The following is a 14,720-nucleotide window of genomic DNA, read 5'->3' on the forward strand; positions in this document are numbered from 1 at the left end:
AATCATCTGAGGTGAAAGTGAGAAGATGCAAGGGATTTTGCTGATGTTTTCTTTATTCTCACATTATTTATATCTGCACGTTTCAGACTTGAGACGCTCGGAATCTTTACTTGTATTGGCAAGAGATACTTTCCACACAAGCAGTGAAAATTATTTGAGATACAGAAATTATAAAGAGAACATCTTATAGAAGTTATGCACATACACTCACAATACTCAACAAAATTGCTTCCATTATAATTAAACTGTTTAGGCACAATGTAAAGCAGAACAATGGATTCTCCACACTTAAACCATCATTTTTAAACCTAAAACTGAAAAGTGCTTTGTTACAGGTGGAGTGTAAGCTTTTCTCAGAGGTGGGAGAGGCTCTAATGCTACGCACAGTGAGACACGACGAGATGCTGGTGACAGACATCTTGAACAGAGCCAGAGAGATCTTTCAGAGGAACACCATTGGGCCCCAGAGGTCCACTATCATAAAATGTTTTCCAGTAGAAAAGCTCTAAATTAAGACTGAATCAATTTGTAGTTTGTCTGTGGGTGAATCTGTGGTGTGTTGTGTAGGTATCTGGATGTGTATAAGAAGTACACTGATTTACTGGACCGTCAGGACATACTGAACTTCCTCCAAGCCAAACACTCACTGCAGGGCTTTACTAAGGTAGCTTTTCTAGTGTGTGCATTGCAGCCTTACAGATAACACGAGGGTGAAATGCTTCCTTGTAAAGCCAGACGTTTCTACTGTGTGACCTGTAGAAAATCACAGGTGTGCAGAATTTGTGGACGGAGATCACATCGCTGCACGCGACTGTTCCGCTGTCCTTGATCTGTCTGGATGCAGTGAACCTGAACCAAGATCTGTGTGACAAGGCAGACCATCTCATAGATCTTCTCACCACATTTGTGATGGAGGAGAACCGAGAACTCAACAAGAGGTGGGAGGAAACAGTCTGAAATATTCTTCAGAAATGAATTCTTTTCAAATGAATCAGTCACTATGTAAGTAATATACGGCTCTGTCGAAACCCAGAGTATCTTGCTACATACAGCAGATGTAAGTGATGTAATAGATATGTAAAAATTATACCTCCAAAATCTGTGATTTGTTTTTGTAATCTTTCATCAAATGTCATTATTTCCTTCGATTATAAAATAACTTTTGACTGGGATCACCTAATTTCACCTTCATTTAAAGCTAGACAAAACTTCTTTTCAGCAGCATTACATTTACATTTTATTCTTATCTATATTCTGAAGGTTTTTTTTTTTTTTACAGGGGGTTAATATATCATTCATCTCATATATATTTAACATTTTTCTCCAAAAAACATGGTGAAAATTATGGAATGTAAAAAGAGAAATCCAAAATTCGCTCTGTAAAAACATGTCTAAAATGTGAATTTAGAATTTGTATTTCTCTGATGTTAAAATTTCTTAGTTGAATTTTGTATTTTTATTTTGTGAAAAATAGTACTTATTTAATTAGATAATACCTCATTTGCATGTTTTATCATAACATTTCAAAAACTTGTAATGCAAAACAGTTGTCTTAATGTACTGTGATTAATCAACTGGGGAGTGCATGGTGATATCTGGTGAATCTTTTACCCTATTTACCTGTGGAGCCTTAATTGTTTTAATATTTTCCATTATTTTTCTTGTTCAACTTGTGAAATATGTCGCATTAGTTAAATTAAAAGTGATTGTTTTTAGCTGCTTTTTTGTTGAATTTTGTATTGTATGAGGTACTTTAGCATATGCCATTTATATATGCTATATGTGACCCTGGACCACAAAACTAATTTTTTAAAGCTTTCCATTGATGTATGGTTTGTTAGGATAGGACAATATTTGGCTGAGATACAACTATTTGAAAATCTGGAATCTGAGGGTGCAAAAAAATCTAAATACTGAGAAAATCGCCTTTAAAGTTGTCGAAATGACCCATTTTAGCAATGCATATTACTGATCAAAAATTAAGTTTTGATAGATTTACAGTAGGAAATTTACAAAATATCTTCATGGCATAAAAGAAGAATCAATCATTTTGACCCATACAATGTATTTTTGGCTATTGCTACAAATATACCCCAGCGACTTAAGACTGGTTTTGTGCTCCAGGGTCACTTATAGCATTTATTATTCTCTCTTAGTATCTGCCGTCGTTACGATGAGATTACGGACAGAATCACAAGCAAGCTTAGTACCACAGAGGAGCTGGTGGAGCTAAACCAGTACCTGAGACACACAAGTGAAGTCACCGTACACAAACTCCGCCATGAGATTGAAGAAGCTGTCAAGAGACTCGACTTCCTGCTCGACTACGCCACTCTTCCAGGTACAAACGTCCTTTGCGTAATGTCTGCGTGCAAATACTGTCTGTGCACTACTCAAATACACTACAAATATTTCAACCAATCATGTGGTTTTCACTCACGGCCCCTCAGTCTAGATTTGAATTTGGGGCTGTCTGGGCTTTGTGGGAACACTTTTTCTGTAAAACCCCCTTAAAATTTTTCTCTCTTCACAGCGGAGGATATGAAGTTGTTTAGTACTTTGATCCACTGGCCTGAACAGATTCTGTCTTCGATTGAAGGCAGTAAGGATAAACTGAACAATCAGAAAGATCAGGCTGAGATCGATCTGATAAAAAGGTGCTTAAACGCATACACACACACACACATATCAAACACAACATATGCGGCTTAAACAAGTCTGATTGCTATCACGTGTTTCATCCTCAGACTACAGAAGTTAGAGGAGATGATGAAGGGCCTGGACAAAGAGGTGGACATCTTTAAGATGAAAGAAAAGATGACTTTGGAGGAAAGTAAGATCAATGTGGAGAAACTCAGTAAGATTAGCGTCAGCCTGGAGGCCGCTGTCAAAGAGATAGAGGTTTGTGCTTGAAATTGTGTATTAAATTAACATGAAATTATAGTTTTAATTAAGCATAAGAAGCATATGCATATGATCTGTTTGTCATTTTCTGTCTCTTCTGTACGAGTAGATAAATGTAAAAATGTGTCTTTATTTCAGTGCATTAATAAAGAAGAGGGTATGCTGGACAAAGAGCAGAGTCAGTTTCCCATCTTACAGACAATTGTGGCTAAAAAACAGCCTTATGACCAGCTGTGGATCACGGCTCTTGATTTTCAGACCAAATCTGATGTGTGGATGAATGGTAAAGCACATGCTGTCATATTTCTTGATCCTGTTTACATCACAGTCATGAATTATTGCATTTGATTGGACAAACATTTGGATAATAAAGAAAGACATAGGCTAATTTTGTCTCTTTAGAGAATGTTGTTTTTCAGTCTCAGACATTGTTTTCGGTCTCAAATGCTATTGTATGTGTGTATTGTTTTGTGTGTGTGTTTCATATGCGCTCTCAAGGTCCATTCCAGCAACTGAATGCAGAAACGGTATCAGAGGAGTTGGGAAACATGTGGCGCACAATGTACAAACTCACAAAGATCTTCTCAGATCGGACATCTCCCGGCCGTGTCACAGAAAACTTCAAGAAAAAGATTGACAAATTCAAACAACATCTTCCCATTCTGACAACTATCTGCAATCCAGGCCTGAAGGACAGACACTGGGAGATGGTATGACAGTAATATAGCTTTATTGATCTCTGTCAGTGAAACTGACGGGCGTTTAGGAACAGTCACATGTGACATTTTGAATCATTTTAGTGAATCGATTCTTCTGAACAGTTCAGGCATATGTACTGGTTTAAAAAGTTATTCACTGATTTAGTAAAGTCCTTCAGTTTAGGTGTGATGTAGTCTTTTTTTGCTTTTGTTGCTGTTTATAGTTACCATTAAAATTGCATTTACTTGTTTTGATGAATGCAAATTTTTTTTTTTGACTGATATCAGATCAGTAATACAGTGGGATTTGATGTTAAGCCGGACAAGGACACCCCGCTCCTCAAGATGGTGGAGCTCGGATTGTCAGAGTATTCAGACATGTAAGGCTGATATTTGACAATCGAAAATTATTTGTGGTTGTAAAACAATAATTTTTTTTGTGAAGCCATGTTGCTCAGTGCAGTGTGAATTTGAATGTGAATGACTCTTTTATGAATCTCTCTCTGTCTGTAGGCTGGAGGAAATCGGTGCTTCCGCCAGTAAGGAATTCTCTCTGGAAAAGTCTCTGGAGAAAATGAAACTGGAGTGGACTGAGCTCCGCTTTGGGTTTTCCCCATATAAGGACACGGTAAAACACTCTTTAATATGTGTTTAAAAGTTGATATAAAACTGACTATTTAAATGTTTATATACAACTCTGTTCTTATTTGAGTGTTTATTATTAAATAAATTTGATTAATTTGGTATTAAACTTTATTTTCCATTTTGTTTTTCGGCTAAATGAAAAAAAAAAAAAACAAATTCAGTGAATCACTAATGATATATCAAAAATTATTATTATTAAAATTGACTTTGTTTTATATATTATATTGTAATATATTATATTTTTTATTTATATTTTTATTATATTATATTATATTTTTGCATTATATTATATCTTATATTGCTTGTTATATAAAGTTGCTGTTTATTTTAACAATTTTATTGTTCTCTCTTTCTCTCTGTCTTGTTGTGCATTTGTGCATGTATATTTGTCCATGAAGGGTACAAGTGTTTTATCGGCAGTAGATGATATTCAGCTGCTGTTGGACGATCACATTATCAAGACTCAGACTATGAGAGGATCTCCATTCATCAAGCCAATCGAGGCTGATGCAAAGGTTCATAACTTGCACAGATTTGTGTTAAAACAATTTCATTTTTAATAATCAAGTCATTTTTTTTTCCTGTCACAAAATCAGTTAACTCATGGCTATTCTTAAAGGTACTAGTTTACCTTTAAGAAGTCTTTATGTAAATAACTTCTATTGTGATTAAAACATTTCGTGGAATGAGTAACAACAGCACCCACGACAACTTTTGCAGTTTAAATTTTTTTTTGTTTGTTTTTTAGTTGTACATGTTACAGTATGATCCTGTAAAGAATAACTTAAATAATATGACCATATCAAATGATGGTTATCTGACCCTTGACCCTTATATAGTTCTGTTGCTTTGTCTCTCTTTAGACCTGGGAGGAGAAGTTGCAGAGTATGCAGGATATATTGGATGCGATGTTGCAGTGTCAAAGCATGTGGATGTATCTAGAGCCCATCTTCAGCTCAGAGGACATCATCGCCCAGATGCCAGAGAACGGACGCAAGTTTGCCATCGTAGACAGTTACTGGAAAAACATCGTCGCTGAAGCGGTGTGTGTGTGTGATTGTTATTAGCTGTATCACTGTATCCACAACTAATGTCCAGCAACAACTAATGATCATGTTTAGCAATGATCATTAAATGTTAAATGTTTTAACAGTTGAAGGACACACATGCGCTGGTGGCCACAGAGCAGCCCAATATGCTGGGTCGCCTTCAGGAGTCCAACACTTTCCTGGAGGAAATACAGCAGGGTCTGAACTCGTACCTGGAAACAAAGAGACTCTTCTTCCCTCGGTACGATTAAACTTTCAAAACTAACTCTTAATGATGTTATAACACCTTCTTGTATCCCAGTTTAGTGTTCAGAGTCACTATTAGCCATTGGTCTCTTACTTTTTATTTCTCACTGTCTAGGTTTTTCTTCCTGTCTAATGATGAGATGTTGGAGATCTTGTCTGAGACGAAGGATCCGCTGCGTGTCCAGCCTCATCTTAAGAAGTGTTTTGAGGGCATCGCTAAGCTAGAATTCACCCCTGATCTGGAGATTACAGGAATGATCAGCTCAGAGAAAGAGATTGTTCCCTTAATAGAGACCATCTACCCAGCTAAAGCCAAGGTACAGAAGGAGTATGCCTGGAATATGCTGCTTCCTTTATTTATATATATTTTTACCTAAAATAGATAGCTTAACTCTATGGATATGCTCCATGGAAACATGAAGCCTTATTTTAGGACCATTAAGATTTTTGTTCATTGTGACATTTTTTTTAACATTTTAACAATTCTCCAAAATGTCTATATAATTTAAATATAATTTTACAGTATTTTTACATAATTGTTGTACAGCCTTTAATATGTTCGTTTAAACAAAATCATTGTTTTGCATGTTTTTTAAAGTTGAGATTAATGGGATTTCCAATAAAATTATTGAGAATTTTTAGGGGAAAAGTGATTTAATCCTCATGAAGATGGACCCACATTTTCAAATTTGTATGATGTTATTTAGGGAATGGTTGAGAAGTGGCTTCTGCAGGTTGAAAACACAATGCTGATGAGCATCAGAGATGTCATAGAACAAGGAATGGAACAGTACTCGGAGGTATAATCACACACAAACACTGCACATGTACAATACGATCAGCACATCATGTGTGTTTGATTCTGCTTGTTTCAGATGCCCAGGAAGGAGTGGGTGCTGCTGTGGCCTGGTCAGGTGGTGATCTGTGCGTCCTGCATCTTCTGGACCAGTGAAGTATCTGACGCCATACAGAACAACACTCTTCCTGTGAGCACAAGTGCACACAAACACATTCAGAGCAGATTTGATTGAGTGGAGCTGGTCAGAAAGTACAAATGTGACCTTGGACCACAAAACCAGTCATAAGGGCCAATTTTATGAAACTGAGATTTATACATCATCTGAAATCGGATCGGAAATGCGAGAGAGTAAAAATGTGTCTTAAGTCTGGACTTGAAAATAAAAAGAGAAGAAGCACTCCTAATGTCAGGTGGTAACTGATTCCACAAACGTGGAGCGGCGATTGCAAAGGCTCTGTCTCCTTTTAATTTAAGACGTGACCGAGCAACATGTAATAGAGCTTTATTTGCCGACCTAAGGGACTTGGGCGTTGAATGCAAATGAATAAGATCAGAAATATAAGATGGGTCATGTCCATTAAGAGCTTTGAAAACAATAAGTAAAATCTTAAACTGAATTCTAAAAAAGACAGGAAGCCAATGAAGGGACGCTAAAACTGGTGAAATATGATCAATATGAGAACAGTCTGGCCGCCGTGTTCTGAACCATCTGCAGCCGTGACAATGAAGATTGTGGAAGACCAACATATAACGAGTTACAATAATCCAGGTGTGATGTGTTAAAAGCATGAATGACTATTTCCGATTTTGAAAAGAAAGCGATGATTTAAGTCTGGAGATGATCCTCAGCTGATAATAACTGTTCTTAACAACTGAGCTAATTTGTTTTTCAAGACAAAGCTCAGAGTCAAAGATAACACCTAGAATTTTGACCTGAGACTGAATATATGGAGTGAGGTTTTCTAAGTTCCCATCAACAGAATTTCTTGTTTTAGAGGGACCAAAGAGAATCATCTTAGTTTTATCATTGTTGAGCTGCAGGAAGTTATTTGACATCCAGCATTTAATATCCTCAAGACAGTCAATGAGAGGCTGCATAGAATCTCGAGATTTTAAAGGAAGATACAGCTGAGAATCATCGGCATAAAAATGAAAAGAGATTTTATATTTCCTTATGATATTACCAAGTGGAAGCATACACAAATTAAAGAGCAATGGCCCTAAAATGGACCCCTGAGGGACTCCGTAGAGAAGAGAGGCAGATGATGAGATAAACTGGCCAACAGACACTGAAAATGACCTGGATTTGAGATATGAGATATGAGATATGACTCGAACCAGCAAAGTGCTCTACCCTTTATGCCCACCCAAAAATTTTAGGGGTATGAGAATGTTTATTAATAATATCAGAAAAGTATTTAGCTCTAGCTATTTTTGCTGCCTTCTGAAAGTTCACCAGAGATTCTCTAAAAATTTATTTCAAAAGAGACAGCAAGATGATCCTTTTTTGATGAAGATTCTTAGCAATGCATATTACTAAGCAAAAATGTTTTGATATATTTACGGTAGGAAATTTACAAAATATCTTCATGGAACATGATCTCTACTTAATATCCTAATGTTTTTTGGCATATAAGAAAAATCAATAATTTTGACCCATACAATGTATTTTTGGCTATTGCTACAAATGTACCCCAGCGACTTAAGACTGGGTTTGTGCTCCAGGGTCACAAATATTGTGTGAAGCTTCTGCCATGCATGTGTTTCAGGCTTATGTTGAACAGAGTAATGCTCAGATCGCTGATATAGTCGAGCTGGTGAGAGGGAAGTTGCCAGGTGGGGCTAGGATGACTCTGGGAGCACTTATTGTCATTGATGTTCATGGTAAGTGTCATTCTGGCATATTGTCTCTGTATTGTCTGTACAGTTCATGAGCTTTGCCTCTTTATCCTATGCAGCACGTGACGTTGTGTGCAAGCTGGCACAGGATGGCGTTTCGTCTCTGAATGATTTCCAGTGGATTTCCCAGCTGCGGTATTTCTGGGAGGACGGAGAGGTCATGTTGCGGATGATCACCACCGTGATCAGATACGGATACGAATATCTCGGCAACTCACCGCGTCTGGTCATAACACCACTAACTGACCGCTGCTACAGGTGCTCTGACATAAACACATGCTAACACATATTATGATAATATTTCATTATGACCATTTTGAGTGCCATTGTGAAAAATACAAGTACAGAGACTGTTTTCTTAATCGGATTTAAAATGATCTTGTACACGTCAGTGCCATGAGGCATAGCTTTTCATTTGTTTTACTACAAATGAACATGAGTGTTTATTTATGTCTTATGACTGGTCAGTCGATAGTTAGTAAATATTTACTTCGGACACACATATCGGCTTTCTTTCCATAGAAAAAAGACTGATAGAAAAAATGTAAACATACATACTGAATGTTGATTGGTCCACAGGACTCTGATGGGCGCTCTGAAGCTAAATCTTGGTGGAGCTCCAGAAGGTCCTGCAGGAACTGGAAAAACAGAGACTACCAAAGATCTGGCCAAAGCGCTCGCCAAACAGGTGCTCACAATAATTTTACAACAAAAATAAAGCTACTATTTCAGTCTAAACACTGATTATGGTCCCACTTTATATTAGGTGGCCTCAACTACTATGTACTTACTTTAAAAATAAATACAATGTACTGGCACCTCTGCCCTGAGACGGCATACCTATCTAAGTTCTATGTACTAAAGTTAAAGTTATTTAATATTTTGCTTTGGCTTATTTAGCCAAATTATTTTTACTACTTAAACTGTTTGTTAACAGTTGATCATTGCACACTGAGTCCGAAATTTTCGCGTGCGTTTTTCCATTTTTTTTTCCGTATTCCTCATCCTATCAAAATGCATTTTCATCCTACGGATGGGAAAACGCAGAAATCAGAGTAATTATAAATGTAATTACAGAAATGAATTACAGATGTAATTACATGCAGGTATTGTTAAAAAATAAGTACAATGTGAAAGCATGTATGTACACAATAAAAGCATTGTATCAATTTAATTCAGTTCAAGTTTATTTGTATAGCGCTTTTCACGATGCAAATCGTTGCAAAGCAGCTTTACAGAAAATTTAAGTTTCTACAATATATTTAGTAGTACTTTATCAGTGGTGACTATCTCAAGTTGATGTCCATATGGCAGAAATGTACAGTGAAGATCATGCAGTTAGTTAATGACATGTAATCAAATAGACGGTGAATACTATTAACAGCAATGATTATATGTTGCAATCAAACTTATAGCAAAATTTGGTAGTTTTGTATGTTGTTTGAGGGTTGGCATCAAATGAGGTCCTCTGAGGGGTTGGCATTTCAATCATTGCATGCGTCCCGTGAATTAATCATTGTCTCAAATGATTCATTTAAATGTAAGTACATAGTAGTTAAGGCCACCTAATATAAAGTGGGACCCTGATTATGTTGGTTTAGTTCATTTTGATATGTTAATTTTATTGTATGTAAGTGACAAATGTAAATGTGTGTTTAGTGTGTGGTGTTCAACTGCTCCGATGGTCTGGACTACAAAGCAATGAGTAAATTTTTCAAGGGTCTGGCACAGTCCGGAGCGTGGGCATGTTTCGACGAGTTCAACCGGATAGAGGTCGGTAATGCAAGATCACCGTCACAAATGTTTTTTGTTTTACTAACCAAATTAGTAAATTGAAGTGCCCCTGTTATGGTTTATGAGAGGTTCATATTTTGGTTTTGGGAGTCCCCAACAACAGGTTGACATGCATGCAAGGTCAAAAAATACCTTTCTTTGACTCTTGACTCTTTCTTTTGAGAGACAATAACTTTATACACGGTGCACTTTCAGATTTAAAACTTTGCAGGATGTTTTCATTCACTTAGAGCTGTGTTACACACTGCATGAAAGGTCATTTTCAAAAATCCATAATAGGGACACTTTAAACAAATACTACTTTTATAGTTAACAATTATCTGTTTGTCTCTCCATGTTTGTTGCTCTCTGTCAGGTGGAGGTGTTGTCTGTGGTTGCTCAGCAGATTTTGAGCATTCAGCAGGCCGTAATGCGAAACATGAAGACGTTTATGTTTGAGGGAACCGAGCTCTCTCTCAACCCGACCTGCTGTGTGTTCATCACCATGAACCCAGGATACGCAGGCAGAGCAGAGCTGCCTGATAACCTGAAAGTAACCAAAAAAAACACGCTCATACACAATTTCAAAGAAATACACCATCTTGTAACTTTGCTTCCTGTTTTTTTGGCTCATTTTGAGAAAAATTAGAGAATAATGGGAAATTGTTTTCTTACGCCATGGTCCATTCATTCTTTTATTCATTCATTTATATATTTATTTATGTTTAGTGTGTGTGTATTTGCATGTTTGTAGGCTTTGTTCCGTACAGTTGCAATGATGGTTCCAGATTATGGACTAATTGGGGAGATATCACTTTATTCAATGGGATTCACAGCATCCCGGAGGTGAAATCATTTTTAGTAAAACAGCTAAAATAATTAATATTACATTTTGGGGAAAAGGTTCCAGCTGTTTCACTTTATTTTGTGTTTTCCAGCCTGGCTCAGAAGATTGTGGCGACGTATCGTTTGTGCTCGGAGCAGCTCTCGTCTCAAGCACACTACGATTACGGGATGCGTGCAGTGAAATCAGTCCTGACTGCAGCGGGAAACCTAAAACTCAAATACCCAGAAGAGGACGAAAGCGTTTTACTGCTCAGAGCTCTCATGGATGTCAACATGGCCAAGTTCCTCGCGCAGGATTTACCACTGTTTCAGGTGTCTAGATGTCAATTACATATTCATTTTGTATGACTTTACATGTGGTTATTGATTTGTGTTTATGTGTTTTTTAGGGAATCATCACTGATCTGTTTCCTGGAGTGGTGCTGCCCAAACCAGATTATGAGTTACTGTTAAAAGCTTTAGATGACAACATCGCCAAGATGAAACTGCAGCCTGTACCGTGGTTCATTGGCAAAATTATACAAGTACAGAATCTGCTCAATGCCATTACATCTATCTACTCAATCCGTCACGTCTTTATAATCATTCATATTTTTTTTTTCTCAAATTTTTCCTTAAGATTTAAACATTTAGAAGGTAGTTTATATATGAGCACTGCTATTTTAAATATAAAACTATTATAAAATTCAGTTTAAACACTATAATCTGATTGGGTGAGCCGTGTTTGAAGTTCTTACAAAAAGAAAAACTTGTTTTATAGTTGAAACTGTTGAATGAAAAAAAGCAATCTGGTGATCAGTTTTATCGTGTGCAGGTATATGAGATGATGCTGGTCAGACATGGCTTCATGATTGTTGGCGAGCCTATGGGTGGAAAAACTTCAGCTTATAAAGTTCTGGCTGGAGCTTTGGGAGACCTTTATAAGGGTAATCAATCCATAATATATTTTTTATTCTTTCAGATTTTTCCCTTTTTTGTGTGTGTGTGTTCATGCACACTATCGGTTAAAAGTTTGGAATAATTAAGATTTAAAAACAACTCTCTATTTATTTGATCAAAATGCAGTTAAAATAGTAATATTGTGAAATGGCAGAGCTGAATTCTTTTAAAAATCTAATTTAATCCAGATTTTGATTGGTAGTGAAAACACAGTTTCCACAAAAAATATTAAGCAGCAAAAACTGTTGAGAATAGTAAATAAAAATTTTTTCAAGCAGCAAATCAGCATATTAGGATGATTTCTGAAGGATCATGTGACACTGAAGACTGGAGTAATGATGCTGAAAATTCAGCTTTGATCACAGAAATAAATTGCATTTTACAATATATTCAAATAGAAAACACTTATTTGAAACTACAATAATATTTCACAATATTACAGTTTTTACTAAATTTTTCATCAAATAAATGCAGCCTTGGTAAACATGTGAAACGTCTTTTTCAAAATTATTTAAGTTGTCTTGTATTTACATTTTTATATGCATATCCAAGAAAAACCCCAACAAATCAAATACGATGTGCTGAAATTATATGGAATCATAAGCAAGTATGTGCGTTTGTTATTTGTCTATATAGAAGGGCTGATGGAAGAGTTTGCGGTAGATTTCCGCATCCTTAATCCGAAGGCGATCACTATGGGGCAGCTGTATGGCTGTTTTGATCCAGTGAGTCACGAGTGGTCAGATGGTGTTTTGGCCACCTCATTTAGACAACAGGCCCAATGCATCGCAGACGACCGCCAGTGGATCATATTCGATGGGCCCATCGACGCGGTCTGGATTGAGAACATGAACACCGTCTTGGATGATAACAAGAAGGTACGTTTACATTTTTAATATTGCAGTGAACTTGTCTAAAGCGCTTGAGGTTCAGTGCTGGTGTCTGATGTGTTTGCTGTTGAACAGCTGTGTCTGATGAGTGGTGAGATCATTCAGATGAGTCCTAAAATGAGTCTGATCTTTGAGCCTGCGGATCTGGAGCAGGCGTCACCCGCTACAGTGAGCAGGTAAACAACGAACACTCAGCTCCACATTGTTAAAGTAAACCAATACAAAGCCCATTCATTTTCTTCCAATTTGTTTTATTAGCAATAGCATATTTAATTTTTATAGTATACATATAAAATGTATAAATGATTTGAAAAAAATCCTATTAATAGACTCGTTTAAATAATTGTGTACGCTACCATTCAGAAGTTTGGGGTCAGTATGATTTTAAAAAAATTAATACTTTTATTTAGATAGATTGCATTTTTTTTTTCAAGTCTTGTATTTTAAATATGAATAACCAAAAACTAGTTCAAAGTCATTTGATTACTACATTTTGTAAATAAGATTGAATCAATCATTATTATAATATGTGCATAAAATTTGCTTTTGATTTTACTTTCCAAGTTTTAGTTTAGTTGTGTTACGTTTAGATGCGGTATGATCTACATGGAGCCGCATCAGTTGGGCTGGACGCCTCTGAGAGACTCCTACATGAACACATTACCTGAGAGCCTGGCAGATGAGCACAGAACCCTGGTGAGAAGGATCGTGCACATGCTGTTAAAGTAATAAATATTTCTGAATGTAATGATCACCTGTGTGTGCTTTGTTGTAGATTACTGATCTCTTTAACTGGCTGGTTCAACCTTGTCTGGACTTTATTTACCACGAGTGTGGATTCTTAGTTCAGACGTCACCTATTCACCTGGCCTATAGTCTGATGCGCCTGTATACCTGCCTACTAGGTACACGCACATACAAATATGTACATTATGCATATCTTCATTCATTTTGTGATCTGTTTGCTCATGTCACATTTGATCGTGTTCATGTGTGCAGATGAGATTTTTCAGTCAGGAGAGGAAGGAGCAGAATCGATGACGAGTCAGCAGGTGGCGCTGTGGCTTCAGGCCCTGTTTGTGTTTGCTGTGGTCTGGAGTTTGGGTGGAACTATCAACGGCAACAGCAGGAAGAAGTTTGACATCTTCTACCGAAACCTTATCATGGGCACAAACCCCGATCACACACGACCCCAGAGTGTGAAACTCACTAAGAGCAACGTGTTCCCAGAGAGAGGTCTACATAATGTTTTTGGTTGACTTTTAATGTCAGGGTTTCCATGGTCATGGAAAATCTGTAAATATAGGACAATTGTGATTCCTAGGCCCAAGCAAAATATGTAACTATTTTCTCACGATTCCCAATTTCCCAGTCCCTGTGGATTATTAACTTTTTAGTGGATTCCAAGAGAGGATATTTTTATGCATAAAGAACCTCATGAAACTAAAAGTCAGCTAAGAGTCATATACAATATTTTAAAAACATGTTTATGAATCTTGTCTGCTGTCTGTTTGTTCTGTTCTCAACACAGGCACCGTCTATGATTATTATTTCCAAAAGCATGGTCCCGGTCAGTGGAACAACTGGACCGAATCCATCACTAAAGAAGACAAAGTCATATCTGCCGGCGCAAAAGTTAGTTCACAAAAATCAGGGTTATTAGAGTTAACTAAAACTATAAAACTATTAAAAAAAAAAAAAAACTGAAATTAAAATATTAAATAACTTTATTTCAGCTAGTTGCCACAGATGACATTTCTCATTTTCATTTGGTTTAACTTGATGTAGCCTACTAAAATACTTAAAACTAAAACTTAAATTGAAAATTAATAAAGGCTGTATAGCCATATTTTAAAATAAGACAAAAAGTTACTAAAATTTTAACTAAAATCGAAAAATAAAAACAACAACAAAAAATCTAAATATATACAAAATTCTAAATATTAATAAAAATATTATATTATTTATGGGATAATTGTGCATTTTATATAAAATTTAAATTTAGTTTTGCAAAAAATGTCTTTGATTATTA

At 36.4% G+C, this 14,720-nt stretch overlaps 1 protein-coding gene and 2 gene segments (V, D, J or C); 2 read left to right on the plus strand and 1 right to left on the minus strand.

The window, feature by feature from the left end:
* The window catches only part of LOC306864845 (Ig kappa chain V-III region MOPC 63-like), a 684,433-nt gene that overhangs the window by 586,432 nt on the left and 83,281 nt on the right, over positions 1 to 14,720 (plus strand).
* Positions 1 to 14,720, minus strand: part of LOC306864846 (Ig kappa chain V region K29-213-like) — a 764,502-nt gene that overhangs the window by 584,469 nt on the left and 165,313 nt on the right.
* dnah3 (dynein axonemal heavy chain 3) overlaps positions 1 to 14,720 on the plus strand; it is a 41,412-nt gene that overhangs the window by 9,586 nt on the left and 17,106 nt on the right. The window contains exons 11-41 of the mRNA XM_079409113.1: positions 336 to 469; positions 568 to 664; positions 760 to 938; positions 2,157 to 2,341; positions 2,534 to 2,657; positions 2,748 to 2,901; positions 3,043 to 3,187; positions 3,403 to 3,614; positions 3,891 to 3,982; positions 4,116 to 4,230; positions 4,646 to 4,762; positions 5,111 to 5,290; positions 5,401 to 5,537; positions 5,658 to 5,859; positions 6,250 to 6,342; positions 6,418 to 6,528; positions 8,111 to 8,225; positions 8,300 to 8,498; positions 8,820 to 8,928; positions 9,900 to 10,013; positions 10,390 to 10,566; positions 10,768 to 10,859; positions 10,952 to 11,171; positions 11,249 to 11,383; positions 11,674 to 11,785; positions 12,435 to 12,676; positions 12,764 to 12,864; positions 13,279 to 13,384; positions 13,464 to 13,593; positions 13,688 to 13,924; positions 14,220 to 14,323. Of these exons, the coding sequence (XP_079265239.1) occupies positions 336 to 469; positions 568 to 664; positions 760 to 938; positions 2,157 to 2,341; positions 2,534 to 2,657; positions 2,748 to 2,901; positions 3,043 to 3,187; positions 3,403 to 3,614; positions 3,891 to 3,982; positions 4,116 to 4,230; positions 4,646 to 4,762; positions 5,111 to 5,290; positions 5,401 to 5,537; positions 5,658 to 5,859; positions 6,250 to 6,342; positions 6,418 to 6,528; positions 8,111 to 8,225; positions 8,300 to 8,498; positions 8,820 to 8,928; positions 9,900 to 10,013; positions 10,390 to 10,566; positions 10,768 to 10,859; positions 10,952 to 11,171; positions 11,249 to 11,383; positions 11,674 to 11,785; positions 12,435 to 12,676; positions 12,764 to 12,864; positions 13,279 to 13,384; positions 13,464 to 13,593; positions 13,688 to 13,924; positions 14,220 to 14,323 (4,470 nt within the window). The remainder of the gene's footprint in view (positions 1 to 335; positions 470 to 567; positions 665 to 759; positions 939 to 2,156; positions 2,342 to 2,533; positions 2,658 to 2,747; positions 2,902 to 3,042; positions 3,188 to 3,402; positions 3,615 to 3,890; positions 3,983 to 4,115; positions 4,231 to 4,645; positions 4,763 to 5,110; positions 5,291 to 5,400; positions 5,538 to 5,657; positions 5,860 to 6,249; positions 6,343 to 6,417; positions 6,529 to 8,110; positions 8,226 to 8,299; positions 8,499 to 8,819; positions 8,929 to 9,899; positions 10,014 to 10,389; positions 10,567 to 10,767; positions 10,860 to 10,951; positions 11,172 to 11,248; positions 11,384 to 11,673; positions 11,786 to 12,434; positions 12,677 to 12,763; positions 12,865 to 13,278; positions 13,385 to 13,463; positions 13,594 to 13,687; positions 13,925 to 14,219; positions 14,324 to 14,720) is intronic.

Source organism: Barbus barbus, assembly GCF_936440315.1.
Source record: "Barbus barbus genome assembly, chromosome: 46".
NCBI classification, from domain to species: Eukaryota; Metazoa; Chordata; class Actinopteri; order Cypriniformes; family Cyprinidae; genus Barbus; species Barbus barbus.